This window comes from Trachemys scripta, chromosome 9 (assembly GCF_013100865.1).
Source record: "Trachemys scripta elegans isolate TJP31775 chromosome 9, CAS_Tse_1.0, whole genome shotgun sequence".
Lineage (NCBI taxonomy): Eukaryota > Metazoa > Chordata > Testudines > Emydidae > Trachemys > Trachemys scripta.
Genome location: NC_048306.1, coordinates 93,456,272 through 93,470,116, shown reverse-complemented (window position 1 = coordinate 93,470,116; position 13,845 = coordinate 93,456,272). Strand labels below are relative to the sequence as shown.

The 13,845-nt window shown below is 44.3% G+C and overlaps 1 protein-coding gene across 1 annotated transcript in view; it reads left to right on the top strand.

The window, feature by feature from the left end:
* PEX5L (peroxisomal biogenesis factor 5 like) overlaps nt 1-13,845 on the top strand; it is a 163,215-nt gene that overhangs the window by 129,380 nt on the left and 19,990 nt on the right. The window contains exon 7 of the mRNA XM_034782693.1: nt 6,158-6,253. Within this exon, the coding sequence (XP_034638584.1) occupies nt 6,158-6,253 (96 nt within the window). The remainder of the gene's footprint in view (nt 1-6,157; nt 6,254-13,845) is intronic.

The window sequence follows — 13,845 nt, the reverse complement described above, 5'->3', positions numbered from 1 at the left end:
CATGGGTCAGGTTGCCACCAGTAGGTGAAAAGTTCTCTACCTCCTTGCAGGTCTCCTAACAGCCCCACCCCCTACAGTCACAAAGGTCTGAATACTCTTGTGGTAAAATAAACCTTATTGTGGCTTTTACTAAATGATACACTTGCCAATGTTTATCCACCACAGATCTTGACCTTCATATTAAAGGTCACCCCATGCATATGCAACATGGTCCAGCCATACACTGGAGGTTTTAACTTGTCAAATTTGCTACTGTTCGCCATCTGCAACTCCTGAGAGAATCACCTTAATGCACTTCACTGTCCATCTCTGACAGTTCCAAGCATGCTAGCTTCCGTCCCCAGTGTGGAGCAGATGCTCTCAAAAAGAACGGCTCGTGTTTTCTGTGCTTGAAGTTATCGTAGAGCTATTCCATTTTCTTTACAAACAGAAAGTCCTGCATATAGCAGTATTTCAATTAACAGAGCAATGTTAATAGAAGTCACAATGGCACCTTTTGGGAGGTTTATTGTTTTGTTTTTTTAAATGTATCTGAAGGTCAGAATACACAACAACATTGGGGCAGTCATAGTTTGTGGACTTCTTCCTTCTCAGTATTCTACTCCTGTCAGATGCTGTCCAATTTTACCTTTTGAAGCTCTGTAGCGCCAAGTTTTTTTGGTGCCAGCTACCTAAGCAGATTCCCACTTGTGAATTTATCTGCCTGGAAATGTTCTACAGAATTTGGTCTTTTTACAATTTCGTTTTCTCCTCAATGATGAGAACTGCAAACAGAATATTTTTAATATATTTAATTTCAAATGGTACATGGTCTGCTTATTCAATAACCCAATAAACTCAGTTTTCAAACTTTGGTCTCGCCTGCCCTAAACATTGGATATTGGAGCTCTCTATGTGCTGATTTACTCATCCAAAGACTGACTAGCGAAACCCTGACATAAGCAGGGCCGGCTCCAGGCACCAGCGAAGGAAGCAGGTGCTTGGGGTGGCCAATAGAAAGGGGCGGCACTCTGTCCGGTATCAGGGCAGCACCTCCGGGTCTTCGGCGGCAATTCAGCGGCGGGTCCCTCAGTCCCTCTCTTCCTCTTTGAGCTGCCACTGAAGTGCTGCCGAAGAGGAAGAGAGGGAGTGAAGGACCCGCTGCCGAATTGCTGCAGAAGAATGAAGCGGCACGATTGAACTGCTGCCTAAGTGCCGCCAATCACCTTTTTTTTTTTTTTTTTTTTTTGCTGCTTGGGGCGGCAGAAAAGCTGGAGCCAGCCCTGGACATAAGTGCCCACTCTTGGAAATTGGGTCTGATTCTGACACCTAGGATGACCAGACAGCAAATGTGAAAAATCGGGACGGGGGTGGGAGGGTAATAGGAACCTATATAAGAAAAAGACCCAAAAAATCGGGGCTATCCCTATAAAATCAGGACATCTGGTCACCCTAATCACACCACTCTTACTATTGAAATTCCGTGGGCCTCATTGGAATTACTACTGATTTACACTGACATAAGGGAGATCAGAATTAACCCTAAAACATTTATAACTCACAATTCACATCAGGAGTTCTGCGCATCACTATTTAGAATGTTTGTCAGGGACTGCATAAGGTGGTCTGGTGTCTACCAGTAAGAAAAATGGGGCAGGTGGATCCATATTTGGTGTGCCAGTAACTCTAATGAGATCAGGAAAGTTACACCAGGAATGGAACAGGCCCATTACTTTGAAGAGAGACCACAAAATTAGTCTATTATTTACTCCTCTCACCAACAGCACATACCCCATGTAAACAGAGAGCAAGTGCATAAAAATGTGCACAAAATGATTGGTACGGGGGAATAAGACGTTCTACCCCAAAGGCAATAGATAGTGGGCAACTATTGCACCTACCTCCCAACATAGAGTACTGACTTCATGGACCACATTGTGTGCAGCCCCACTGGCCACTTCTCCAGTATGCCCATTCCCCTGTTAGAGAAAGCCACAGCAGAACTCTGCTCCTTGGTATGTCTGCCAGCTCTCCATTTCTGGTCCCTTTCCCCCCCCCCCATCACTAATGAAATGCACGTTTGGAAATTTCTGGAAAAAACATAAGATTTTCCAACTAGCTCAACATGGGAGGTTGGTGCCAAAAGTGGAAGCAGAAGCCAGATGTCCTGGGTCCTTATCCTTTACCTTAATACTGCAGCAGCCATTGAGATCCCAGCCCAGCCATGGGTCACCATAGAGCAGGGGTCGGCAACCTTTCAGAAGTGCTGTGCCGAGTCTTCATTTATTCACTCTGATTTAAGGTTTCGCGTGCCAGTAATACATTTTAACATTTTTAAAAGGTCTCTTTCTATAAGTCTATAATATAGAACTAAACTATTGTTGTATGTAAAGTAAACCAGGTTTTTAAAATGTTTAAAGAAGCTTCATTTAAAATTAAATTAAATTAAAATGCAGAGGCCCCCCGGACCGGTGGCCAGGACTCGGGCAGTGTAAGTACCACTGAAAATCAGCTCGCATGCCGCCTTCGGCACGCGTGCCATAGGTTGCCTACCCCTGCCATGGAGGATAATGGGGAGAGGACTACAACCCCCAGGTATCTGGTCATTGACAGCTAAATCTTAAACTCAATCCAGATGCCAAAGGCATCCAGTGCAGAGCATGAAACAGCGGTTAGGCAGAATCCCTACTGCCCACTTCTAACAGCAATCGTGCCATCTTGTTCTACACTAACAGCAGGTGTTGGTTCAGTGTTCGGTAGCCCAATACAGATTTCATTGCAGTAAACTAACCTCGCTGGCACAAAGACATATGAAGAATATACACACAGTTGGAGCAGACTGGAATCTCAAATGTATGTCATGATTCCAGTTCTTTTAAAAAATCCCTCTGAACATGTAGTCACAAGCGCAGGAATAGATTTAAGGGAGGCAAAGAAACATTCCACACATAAGATTAGAATCTGACCCTTTGTCAGCAGGGCCGGCTCTAGGATTTTTGCCGCCCCAACAAAAACAATTTTGGCCGCCCCCCCTCCCGTTTATTTCTTACCCCACCCCCGGCCCTGCCTCAACTCCGCCCCTTCCCCAAATTCCCAGCCCTGCCTCCTCCCCCCAGGCTCTCAAGCCTAGGAGGGAGGGGTGAAGCAGCGCGCGTGCTGCGGCCACTTGGGGTCTCCCCCTCCCTCCCAGGCTCTCAAACCTGGGAGGAAGGGTTAGCAGCGGTGCGCCAATCAGGTGTTTCGCGCGCTGCAGCCGCTCGGGATCTCCCCCTCCCTCCCAGGCTCTCAAACCTGGGAGGGAGGGGGAGCAGCGGTGCGCGAATCAGCTGTTTCGTGCGCCATGGCCACTTGGGATCTCCCCCTCCCTCCCAGGTTTGAGAGCCTGGGAGGGAGGGCAAGCAGCGGCGCACGAATCAGCTGTTTCGTGAGAGCCGTGGTGTGCGAGCAGCAGCAGCGGAGGTGAGCTAGGGCGGCCGGGGCACATTTTTAGGGGCGGCCAGAATGCTGCCCCTAGAAATGTGCTGCCCCAAGCACCAGCTTGTTTTGCTGGTGCCTAGAGCCGGCCCTGTTTGTCAGTATCCTTCCCCAAAAAGAGAAAAATATTTAGGTACTGAGACTGTGCATTAAGAATATGGCAAAGTGCTGCTTCTCCTGGAGATGAATTCTGTACATTTGCTTATAGGTATACTTCTGATTAGGTTACTTCATCACAACAATGCCCGTACAGCACTTGCTGATACAACACATTTTGTCAGGTTCAAACCTGAATTTCAAAGGAGTGAAGTTACATCAGGGATGAATCTGGTTCATTGTAATTGAATATCACCAAGTACAACCATCAGAAATATAATCATGTAAATTAATGCAGTTGGGACCATGGGCAGACAAATAGCTAATGAGTTTTAACCTTAGGCAAGTGTGGGGGTAAGGGATTAGCGGAGTCAGAGAGCAATTTCTATTTGGCAAAGCTAGAGGTCACCAGGTGGTTTTCCTTGCAGTGACTTAACATAGTTCTTTGCACTGTGCCTTTTGTACAAAAGCATAATTAGAATTATTTTAATAAAAGAATAGTTGTAGAGGACATTACTAATGTGCTTCCAGTGGGATAGAGTGGAGAGAAGAGTGTGCTAGGGATGTCAAAAACAACAATCATCCCTTCAGCTCAGCCTATGCAGTCACGGTAACAATGGTAAACCAAGCTCTGGAATGTGCAAGTAGAGACAAAGAGAGAGAGATGTTTTCTAATGTGTTGTTAAGACACACAAAGAATAATCTATTTAAAATTAGGGTGGCATATGCTATAGGCAGGACTAGCGGAAAGGGTCTTCAGGGGAAGAACAATGAAGGGAGGAGGAGAATTAAAGTATGCAGGATGGTCAGGCAATAGAGATTGTACCTGTTGAACATAAAACATGGGACAGGATGTTGATATTAAAGATACCCCAAACCTAATCCTACAATCTAAATCCCCATCCCCAATTTTGGGAAAGTTCACATCTGGATCCAAAAATCCATGACTGGTCACTGAACCCAATTCACCATTGCAGTCCTCCAGTTTCACACATTGGTGACTCAGGTCCATTATCTGTAGAGCTGGAAGAACACCCCAGAACTTATTCCTCCAGCCTTTGGGAAAGCCTAGATCTGGATTTAGGTCTGAGCCCTGCATTTCGGAGTCATCTCTTATTATAACTGAAGTCTTCAAGGTACTAAAGGCTTAGAGAAAATCAATACAAAGGAGGTATTTGTACTAGTGTTCCTGAACCTCAGGACACAGCCTGACAAACAGATACAGCAAGTGCAGAGAAAACAGGTACAACTTTCTCCTGCAGAGGATAGGGAATTAAATGCACCTCCATTATGAAAGAACAATAGTAGAAGCAAACAAAATAGCAGCCAAATACTCCTTCCGTAGCCTAACTTTCACACTTTTCCTCTTCAAGATGTCTCCCTGCTCTCTTTGTAGTCCCCACCCAAAATCCAAGAACTGTCTAGAAATCCTCTTCTGCCCATTCTGAATCACTTAGATAAGAGTGAGAAAACTGCAGATTGTGAGGTTTGTATATCTGTCCCATGCATTTCCTGTGTGCCAACCAATCCCACATCCTTTTATCATCATAAGGAAAGTCCTCTCCACATATATTTACAACTCAGACCTCTCACGCACTGATTTTTCATTGTAAAAGACTTGCAGACAGAGGCAGGGGTGTACTGTGTATTTTGGGTCTCTTTTAAAAAAAAAAATGTATGTAGTGGTATTGTAGCCATGTCGGTCCCAGGATATTAGAGAGACAAGTTGGGGCAGGTAATATTGTTTATTGGAGAACATAAAAGATAATATATCACCCACCTTGTGTCTTTTAAATTAATGTCTATTTGAAAAAAAATAAAATACAAATCCACTTGAATGTCTCTTCAAGTAGATTGTAATTTACAGAAATGGCTACAGTGAGATTACATGATAATTTCAGGGAACATGGCATAAATTCAGAAAATGAAGCTTTCAGACAGTCAAGGGGTTTGTCAGTGTAACTAACAGGCACCAGAGAATGTGACCCTCTTTTTAGATAATGGGGAGTTTGGGGTGATAACACAAGGGGTTCAGGTAATAGAGGCTGAACTGTACAGGATCCAGTTCTCAAACATAAACTTTCAACTACTTAAACGAAGTATTAATCATGTTGAATACAGTCCATTAAAAAAATGAAATGGTACCTGTATGACAGCTCTCCTTATTAGGAATTCCAACAGCTACATTTCTGTCTTGCAGAATGAAGCAAAATGAACCTGTGGGGTGGGGGGGGGGGGTGGAGGGAGGAAGGGGAGGTGTGACGATAGCTTATTCGAGGCACAAGCTTTTAATGTTACATAGTCTTTTTAACCATTCTGAAGTTCCTTTTTCTCTGAAGCTTCAAGGGACTATTTTGGATCTACTTTCACAACCAAAGCTGGGATTGTTCATCATGTCTAAATCCCGAGTGAAAAGGAAACTCTAGGGAATGAGATGTTACTTCAGCTAAAGCTGTGTCCAGTGTTGGTGGGGATTCACATAGGGAAACACACAGCATCGCACCAGATGAAGGTCACTTTCAACATTAGTGAAGAAAGAAAGAGAAGGATCTTGAAAGTTTGTGACAAAGCGTGTCATCCTCTCTTATTTATTCTTTATTTCTTTAAGGCACGATCAACCAAAGAGCAGCGTTGGGGAGGTTCACTCCTCTCCAGAAATCATTCCTTGGAGGAGGAATTTGAAAGAGCAAAGGCAGCTGTTGAGGTATCATTTTATTTTCTGCTGTATCTTGGCATAAGGCGGACATTCACCTATGAAACAAACCTGTTCCTGTAATGGGCCAATGCATTCCAAATTCAATCCATAGCACAATTAAAGGAACACCTTAGAATTCGATTACTCAAGGCAGAGGGGAGATACATTTCATGAAACTACTCATTTAAAGTACCATTATCTGCCTTGGGAAAATAAAAGCTTAGCTATACATAGAGATGGGCCTGAATCACAACTCACAATCCAAATTGTCTGTCCCCATAATGGGCCAAGAAAAATTCCCGTGGATTTAAACACTTCAAAAACTTGTGAGTATGAAAATGAAATGCAGATTTTCCCCAGGGATCGGGTATTTGCAACTTACATGCATGTTCAGTCCATTATAGGCAGGTCTGTGCTATGAATTCACATCCAAACCTAGACCAGATCCAGGGTTAGAATCTGGTGGAGTTTGTTCAGAGCCATCTCCGTACAGAAGGATGACTTGCTGCTAGACACTGAATGGGTAATTATATGTACACCTCTACCCCGATATAACGCTGTCCTCGGGAGCCAAAAAATCTTACTGTGTTGTAAGTGAAACCGCGTTATATCGAACTTGCTTTGATCCACCGGAGTGCGCAGCCCCGCCCCTCCGGAGCACTGCTTACCGTGTTATATCCGAATTAGTGTTATATCGGGTCGCGTTATATTGGGGTAGAGATGAACTTACAACAGTAACCCTGTTCTAAAGCAAGTTAATAAAAATCAGTGATTGCACTTTAACATATAGAGGATTCTCTGTTTTCTCCAGGGTGGTTTTACTAATGGCTTCAGTCCAGAAAACTGCAGGCAAGTGATGTGCAAGTTTCCTCAATGTACCTCAATCCTGTCCTGTAACATCTTTGCCTTTCCAGTGCTGACCAGGAACACTTGACTAATGCAGTCCTGAGCCTTGTTGGACAAAGACAGCTCTTTACCAATGACGTGTTTTGTGATATGAACCAAAAAGGATTTGGATGGTATCATTGATTCCTAAGCTTTAAACCTCTCAACGGGGTCCCTCAACAGCCTTTCAAACCCCTACAGCCATGATCCATCATTCCTCTGGGACAAAGCCCAGGATGAAATGTGTGAGAGCCACAGATAAAGTGATCTTGGTTGAGGAAGTTTGGCTGTGAAGCAAGCTTCCAGAGACTGAAATCACCTCTGCAAACACATCTGAACTTTGGGGATGTTTGGAAGCAGATCTAAGTGTTACCATATAGGTCCCAATTCTGCTCTCACACCTGTCTTATGCCTGTGTAATTCCAGTGACTTCAGTGGAGTTATTCTGGGTTTACATTGGTTTACATGAGGACAAATCAGGCCTTATGGCTGAGTCTGGTCTCTAACTAGAAATGGAGCTCCTCATACACAGATACATTTCATTGGTGCTGTTTATTGTTTATAATAGGATATGGCAATTTGTTTCTCAGTGTTTTAATGCATATAGGAAAAATTCTTGCCTCAGCTTACAAGACTAGATAAACAGAAAGAATTAACTAGAGTTCAGTTTATATATTGAGATATACCTATCTCATAGAGCTGGAAGGGACCTTGAAAGGTCATTGAGTCCAGCCCCCTGCCTTCACTAGCAGGACCAGTTTTGCCCCAGATCCCTAAGTGGCCCCATCAAGGATTGAGCTCACAATCCTAGGTTTAGCAGGCCAATGCTCAAACCACTGAGCTATCCCTCCCCCACTAAGAATGTAGAGATGCTACAAACCATACACTGGATGCATTTCTCTTTTACCCCCTAAACCCATTGATTCTTTATTCCTGATCAAAGATTGTTTATCAAGAACTGTTGGTCATGCATGAAAGGTTTTCCATGCATTCCACATCATGCAAGAGGTGTTTTCGAACCTCACCTGCTCAAAATTCTCTCTATATTTTCAGTCACTTCACTTGGGACACTTATGCTGTAGTCGGTGAGTTAGCAGCGTGGAATCGGATGATAGAGTGCTCAGTGATGCCATCAGTGTTAAAGTCACTGTTGTAAAGTCAGTGTTCTGGCTAACAGTGGTACTGCTCTTGCAACTGGTAGAAGCTAAGCATGGTGACATTCAGCATAAAGACTAAGAGCAATGGTCTGAGGCAAATAAATTGCAAGACACTACTTGCAACATTACTGAAATAGGTTACAAGATACAGAGAAGAATATATTGTAAAATGCACCTGCATATCAACAAGGTCATTCTGAGGCAACAAGGACAGATTATTAAAATGCCTTAATGTATTCTGGAAAACAGGTATTAAAAGGGAATCTAATTAAAAGACTCTAACTGTGTAACTGGCAAAGTAACCTTTTTCTGTTTAATATACCAAGTTGGACCAGGTGTTTAAAATGTAAAGGAAAATATGCTTCAGGACCTTACAAGGCACATTTTCATCTGAAGAGGTTTTTTGAAAGGTTGAATTGCCATTCTAGCCAGAACAAAGCAATAAGGAAGCTAGAGTGGTTGAGAATCATTTTCCAGCCCAGCTCAGAAACATTAGCACATTTATAGGGCGAAGCTACACACTGTCCAAAAATTCATTTTTTATGCTCTTGGTGTTTCTATAATACTTTTCAAGTGAGAAAGCTTGAAATGGCGAGATTAGTTACAGAACTGATCATGGAGGGAAAGCAAATTTCAGGATCTTTGTTACCTTTGTGAAAAGGATTTAATTAATAATCTAGAGAGTGAAGATGCCAAACCATCTCCTACCCATGGATCACCTTGGGGATCATCTCAGGTTGTCCAACCTTGCGATGAAATTAGGTCTGTGAGGTAATTTCTTCTTAAAGAGGCGTAAAGAGAATCATACCCTCAGAGAATCTTTAGATAATAAAAGATTGGAGTGAATTACCTTTATAGAGATGTTAGGGATACGCTTGCAGTAACTTGGGTGCTTGCAGGCTTGGCTACTTTTCCTGTCTCTTTGGAAATTAGATTTGAATCTAATCTGAAACTGAAGCCTTCCATTAGGGTGACCAAGTGTCCCGTTTTCGACCAGAACACCTGGTTGAAAAGGGACCCTGTCAATTCCGGTCAGCACCGCCGACCAGGCCATTAAAAGTTCGGTCGGTGGTTCTGCAGCACTAAGGTAGGCTAGTCCCTACCTGTCCTGACTGGCACCACACTGTGTCCCGGAAGTGGCCAGCTGGTCTAGCTTCTAGGCAGGGGGTCCCCGTGCGCTGCCCCTGCCCCGAGCACCGGCTCTGCACTCCCGGCCAATGGGGCAGCGCCTGTGGGCAAGAGTGGCACGTGGAGCCTTCTAGCCCCCCTGCCTATTACCCGGACCTGTTGGCTGCTTCCAGGGCGTGTGCAGCGCAGTGCCAGGACAGGCAGGCAGCCTGACCAGTTGCACCACTGACCAGGAACCACCCAAGGTAAGCCCACACCCTAAGCCCCTGCCCCATCCCTCAGTCCCCCCCAACCCAGAGCACCCTCCTGCACCCCAAGCCCCTCATCCCCAGCCCCACTCCAGAGCCTGCACCCCCCAGCCCACAGCCTCACCCCTTCCCACACCCCAACCTCCTGCCCCAGCCCAGAGCCCCCTTCCACACCCTGAGCCCCTCATCCCCAGCCCCACCCTGGAGCCCATACCCCCAGGTAGAGCCCTCCGACACCCCAACCCCCTGCCCCAGCCCAGTGAAAGTGAGTGAGGGTGGAGGAGAGTGAGACACTCAGGGAGGGGGAATGTAGTGAGCGGGGGCGGGGCCTTGGAAAGAGGCAGGGCTAGGGTGTTCGGTTTTGTGCGACTAGAAAGTTGGCAACATCCTTCCCAAAAAATTACCATAGAGATTAAAGAGTTTAAGAAGGGAGTGGAGGGGTTAGAGAGGGCCCAGGTCTGTGGGGTTGCTGTCCTCTCTGAAGGAATGGGGGGCCAGGGAAGAGATGGGGGTCAGAGGGGACCCAGGTCTGTGGGATCTCTGGCCTCCCTTTTGCGGGGGCTTTGCCCTGTGTGCAGCCAGGGGGCTGCTACTATTCCTGCCTCTCCCAGAGCCCAGACCACGCTACTACACATACAGGTTCTTGGCCTGGTAGGTCACTTCAGGCCCAGCGCAATGATGTCAGTGGTGGCAATGGTGGGATCTGGGCCAGGCTGGGGCAGGCACGTTGCTTCTCACACTATTGTTGGCAGTTTCCAAATCTGAGTGGCACTGCAACTCCACAGCCAGGTTGCAACACCACTCACTCAAATTTGGCCTGGCCACCCCTCTATCATTTTGGGGGCCCTCTCAAAACAGTGGGCCTGAGGCAAATTCCCACCATCAGGTGGCTTTATGTATTTGCAATTTGTTACAATGGCAGTTTTATCGTCCAGTATGATTTATCCCAACCGGCTAACAAAGTGAATCCAGGAACGTGCAAACATTTACAGCTTGTGAGAAACTTCTCAGAACTGAAAAGCAACACTGAGGCTATGGCATAGCACATTCACTAGTTTACAGTAGGGTAGACATTAGGTCACTTGTCATATTGCTTCACAAGCTTAAAAAGAACATTCAAATTGTGCACCTTGGTTTCATTCTGTTTGCATCAGTGTTACATTAGCATATTCCAGTGCAACATGGCAGTGACGAGGCATCAAAAATTAGTTAGTAGTCACAAAACACCATGACAGTGGAGTACCAATATGTGACATCATAACAACATGTGACACTCACGCAGGATGCGGGATCACTGAGAAAATAAGCCTGAGTCTGGAAATATTAAGTCAGGTGGTAACTTTATGCCCTATCCCACAATTCATAGCCACAAAGGGACTACAATAAAGATTGATGAGAATGACAGAACTGGCAGCTTTAGATCATTTCCATAGACTTTAATTCCTTAGTCCCTCCTTTCCCCTACTTCATACTATGCATTCCCAGTTGAGAATGAGTGGGTATCCTTTGGGGAAACACCCTCATTTAAACCGAATGGGTACAATTCTCAAAAGCACCTAAAGAGCTTGTCTACACTTAAAATGTTACAGCAGTGCAGCTGCAACACTGCTGTAATGCTTCAGTGTAGCCTACTTACGATGATGGGAGGGGTTCTCACATCAGCATAGATAATACACCTCCCTGAGGGTACATCTACACTACAGGGGGGAGTCGATTTAAGATACGCAAATTCAGCTACGTGAATAGCGTAGCTGAATTCGACGTATCGCAGCCGACTTACCCCGCTGTGAGGACGGCGGCAAAATCGACTTCTGCGGCTTCCTGTCGACGGCGCTTACTCCCACCTCCGCTGGTGGAGTAAGAGTGTCGATTCAGGGATCGATTGTCGCGTCCCGACCGGAGGCAATAAATCGATCCCCGAGAGGTCGATTTCTACCCGCCGATTCAGGCGGGTAGTGTAGACCTAGCCAGGCAGATAGGTTGGCAGAACAATTCCTCCGTTGACTTAGCACTGGCTACATGGGGACTTAGGTTGCTTAACTATGATGTTCAGAGGTTCGGAGGCGGATTTTTCACGTCTGAGCAATGTATCTGGATTGATGTCATTTTCTAGGTTAGATCAGTCCTAAGTCTCAGTGAAAGGTAATGGGACTTAGGCTCCTAAGGGCCAGTTTTACAAAGATATTTAGTCACCTAAAGATGCAGATAGGCACCTACTGGGATTTTCAAAAGCACCTGAACAGGTTAGACTCCTAACTGCAATTGATTTCAATAGCACTTAGGCACCTCACCTGCTTAGGCACTTTTGAAAATCCCATTAGGTGCCTAGTTGTATCTATAGGTGTCTAAATACTTTTGAAAATCTGGCCCTACATGCCTAAATCACTTTTGAAAATGGGATTTAGGAGCCTAAAATATTTAGGTACTTTTGAAAATTTTACCTAATATTCCCTGTAAATGCCTGGTGGGAATCCTATATTTGCCTTTATTTAAATTAATAGCTGTAGGTTTTACTAAAAAGACAGACACCTCCCTTTTTCTTTCAGCAAATTATCAAGCTAAGATGACCGTATGATAATTATTTTTGTGCCTTTAAAGAAAAAAAAAATCTCATAGTATTTTGAAGCAGTAATTTTTTTTTTTAAAAAGCAAACCCACTTCATTTTTTTTTAAAGCACTGGTCAAGAAGAATCTTCACAAAACGATTTCATTCTGATTAGCTATTTCTTCAGGCAGATCAGTACAGTCAAAATTCTTATCTCAGAAAGCATGAAAGGTTAACAGAAGCAAGTTTAGACATCTGTCAATAAACAGGCTGCTTTCAGGGTTTTGGGTGGGGTTTTTTTTGGTAATTATACATCAGGAAATAGAGAACCAGAGGAATATTTTTGCTGTCAGTTAATGTAACTGTTTCAGTGGTTTTTTTAGAATTAACAGCAATAATAATAGCCTCTTAGATGGAATACCATGTACATGTAAAGAGCCAAATGATAAAATACATACTTCATGATTTTTTGTAACTCTACATAAATGCTCCAAATGGTTTGAGACTGTTAATATAGTAACACATCACCCATGATATTACTATGAAAGCTTCTGTTCATCTTTCATACAAAGATCTTCCCCAGCATTAATTAACTCTGGCAATGCCCCTGTGAGATAGGTGTTGTTTCCCCCATTTCATGGGGTAACAGACAGAAAGGTTAAGTGACGTGCATGAGATCACACAGCAAGTCAGTAGCAGGGAATGGAACTAAGCCCAGGAGCCCTGATGTTAGGGGTGAGATTTTCAAAAGCACTTAGCATTAGCCTTGGGGTATGTCTACACTGCAAAAAGTCAGTGCATTCTTAGTTCAGGTTAGCTAACCCCCATTAGCAAACTTGGGTTAAAATATCAGTGAAGATGGGGCAACTCGGCTTGAGTTCAACTCCATGCTTGAACTGCAGCTGCTAATCCAAATTAAAAGCCAAGTTAGCATGTCTTCACTGCTATTTTAATGCGAGTTAGCCAACCTGAAGTAAGAACACAACTATTTTGGCAGTGTAGACATACCCTAACTCTGCTCCCATTGACATCAATAGGAGCAGAGTTAATTCAATGCTGAATGCTTTTGAAACCGTTATCCCTAGAACACCTATTAAATATTGATCCACATCATTAGAGTCGAGTCACTGCCCGTGAATGGTGTTTCTCAGGGTTCAGCATGTCACCCATCAGTGCCCTAAACTGTAATGCATGGCATAACAACAGTGTGTTGGCTATGTAGCTGTAAACTGGCTAGGGTGCTTTTAGTATGTAATAGAGAATGTTTAAAACAATGAATTTAAGTAGATTAGAGTGGTTTTGAACAGCTATAGCTATAAAAAAAAAACTACATTTAGAAAGTATCCACACTATTTGATTCCTGTTGAGCAGCAGATCTTTACATGTCCTGAGCAATAAGTGATTTTGCAACACGCTGTGATTAGCAGCATGGATTTAACATTTCCAGGATGTTGCAGAACTGTTCCAAATACAATTTTCCTCTTGCCAGTGGACCTCTCTCATGCTGTAGATCAGTGGTTCTCAGCCAGGGATACGCAAACCTGTATGGGTACGCAGAGGTCTTCCAAGGGGTACATCAACTCATCTAGATATTTACCTAGTTTTACAACAGACTCAGGGCTGGCTCTAGGATTTTTG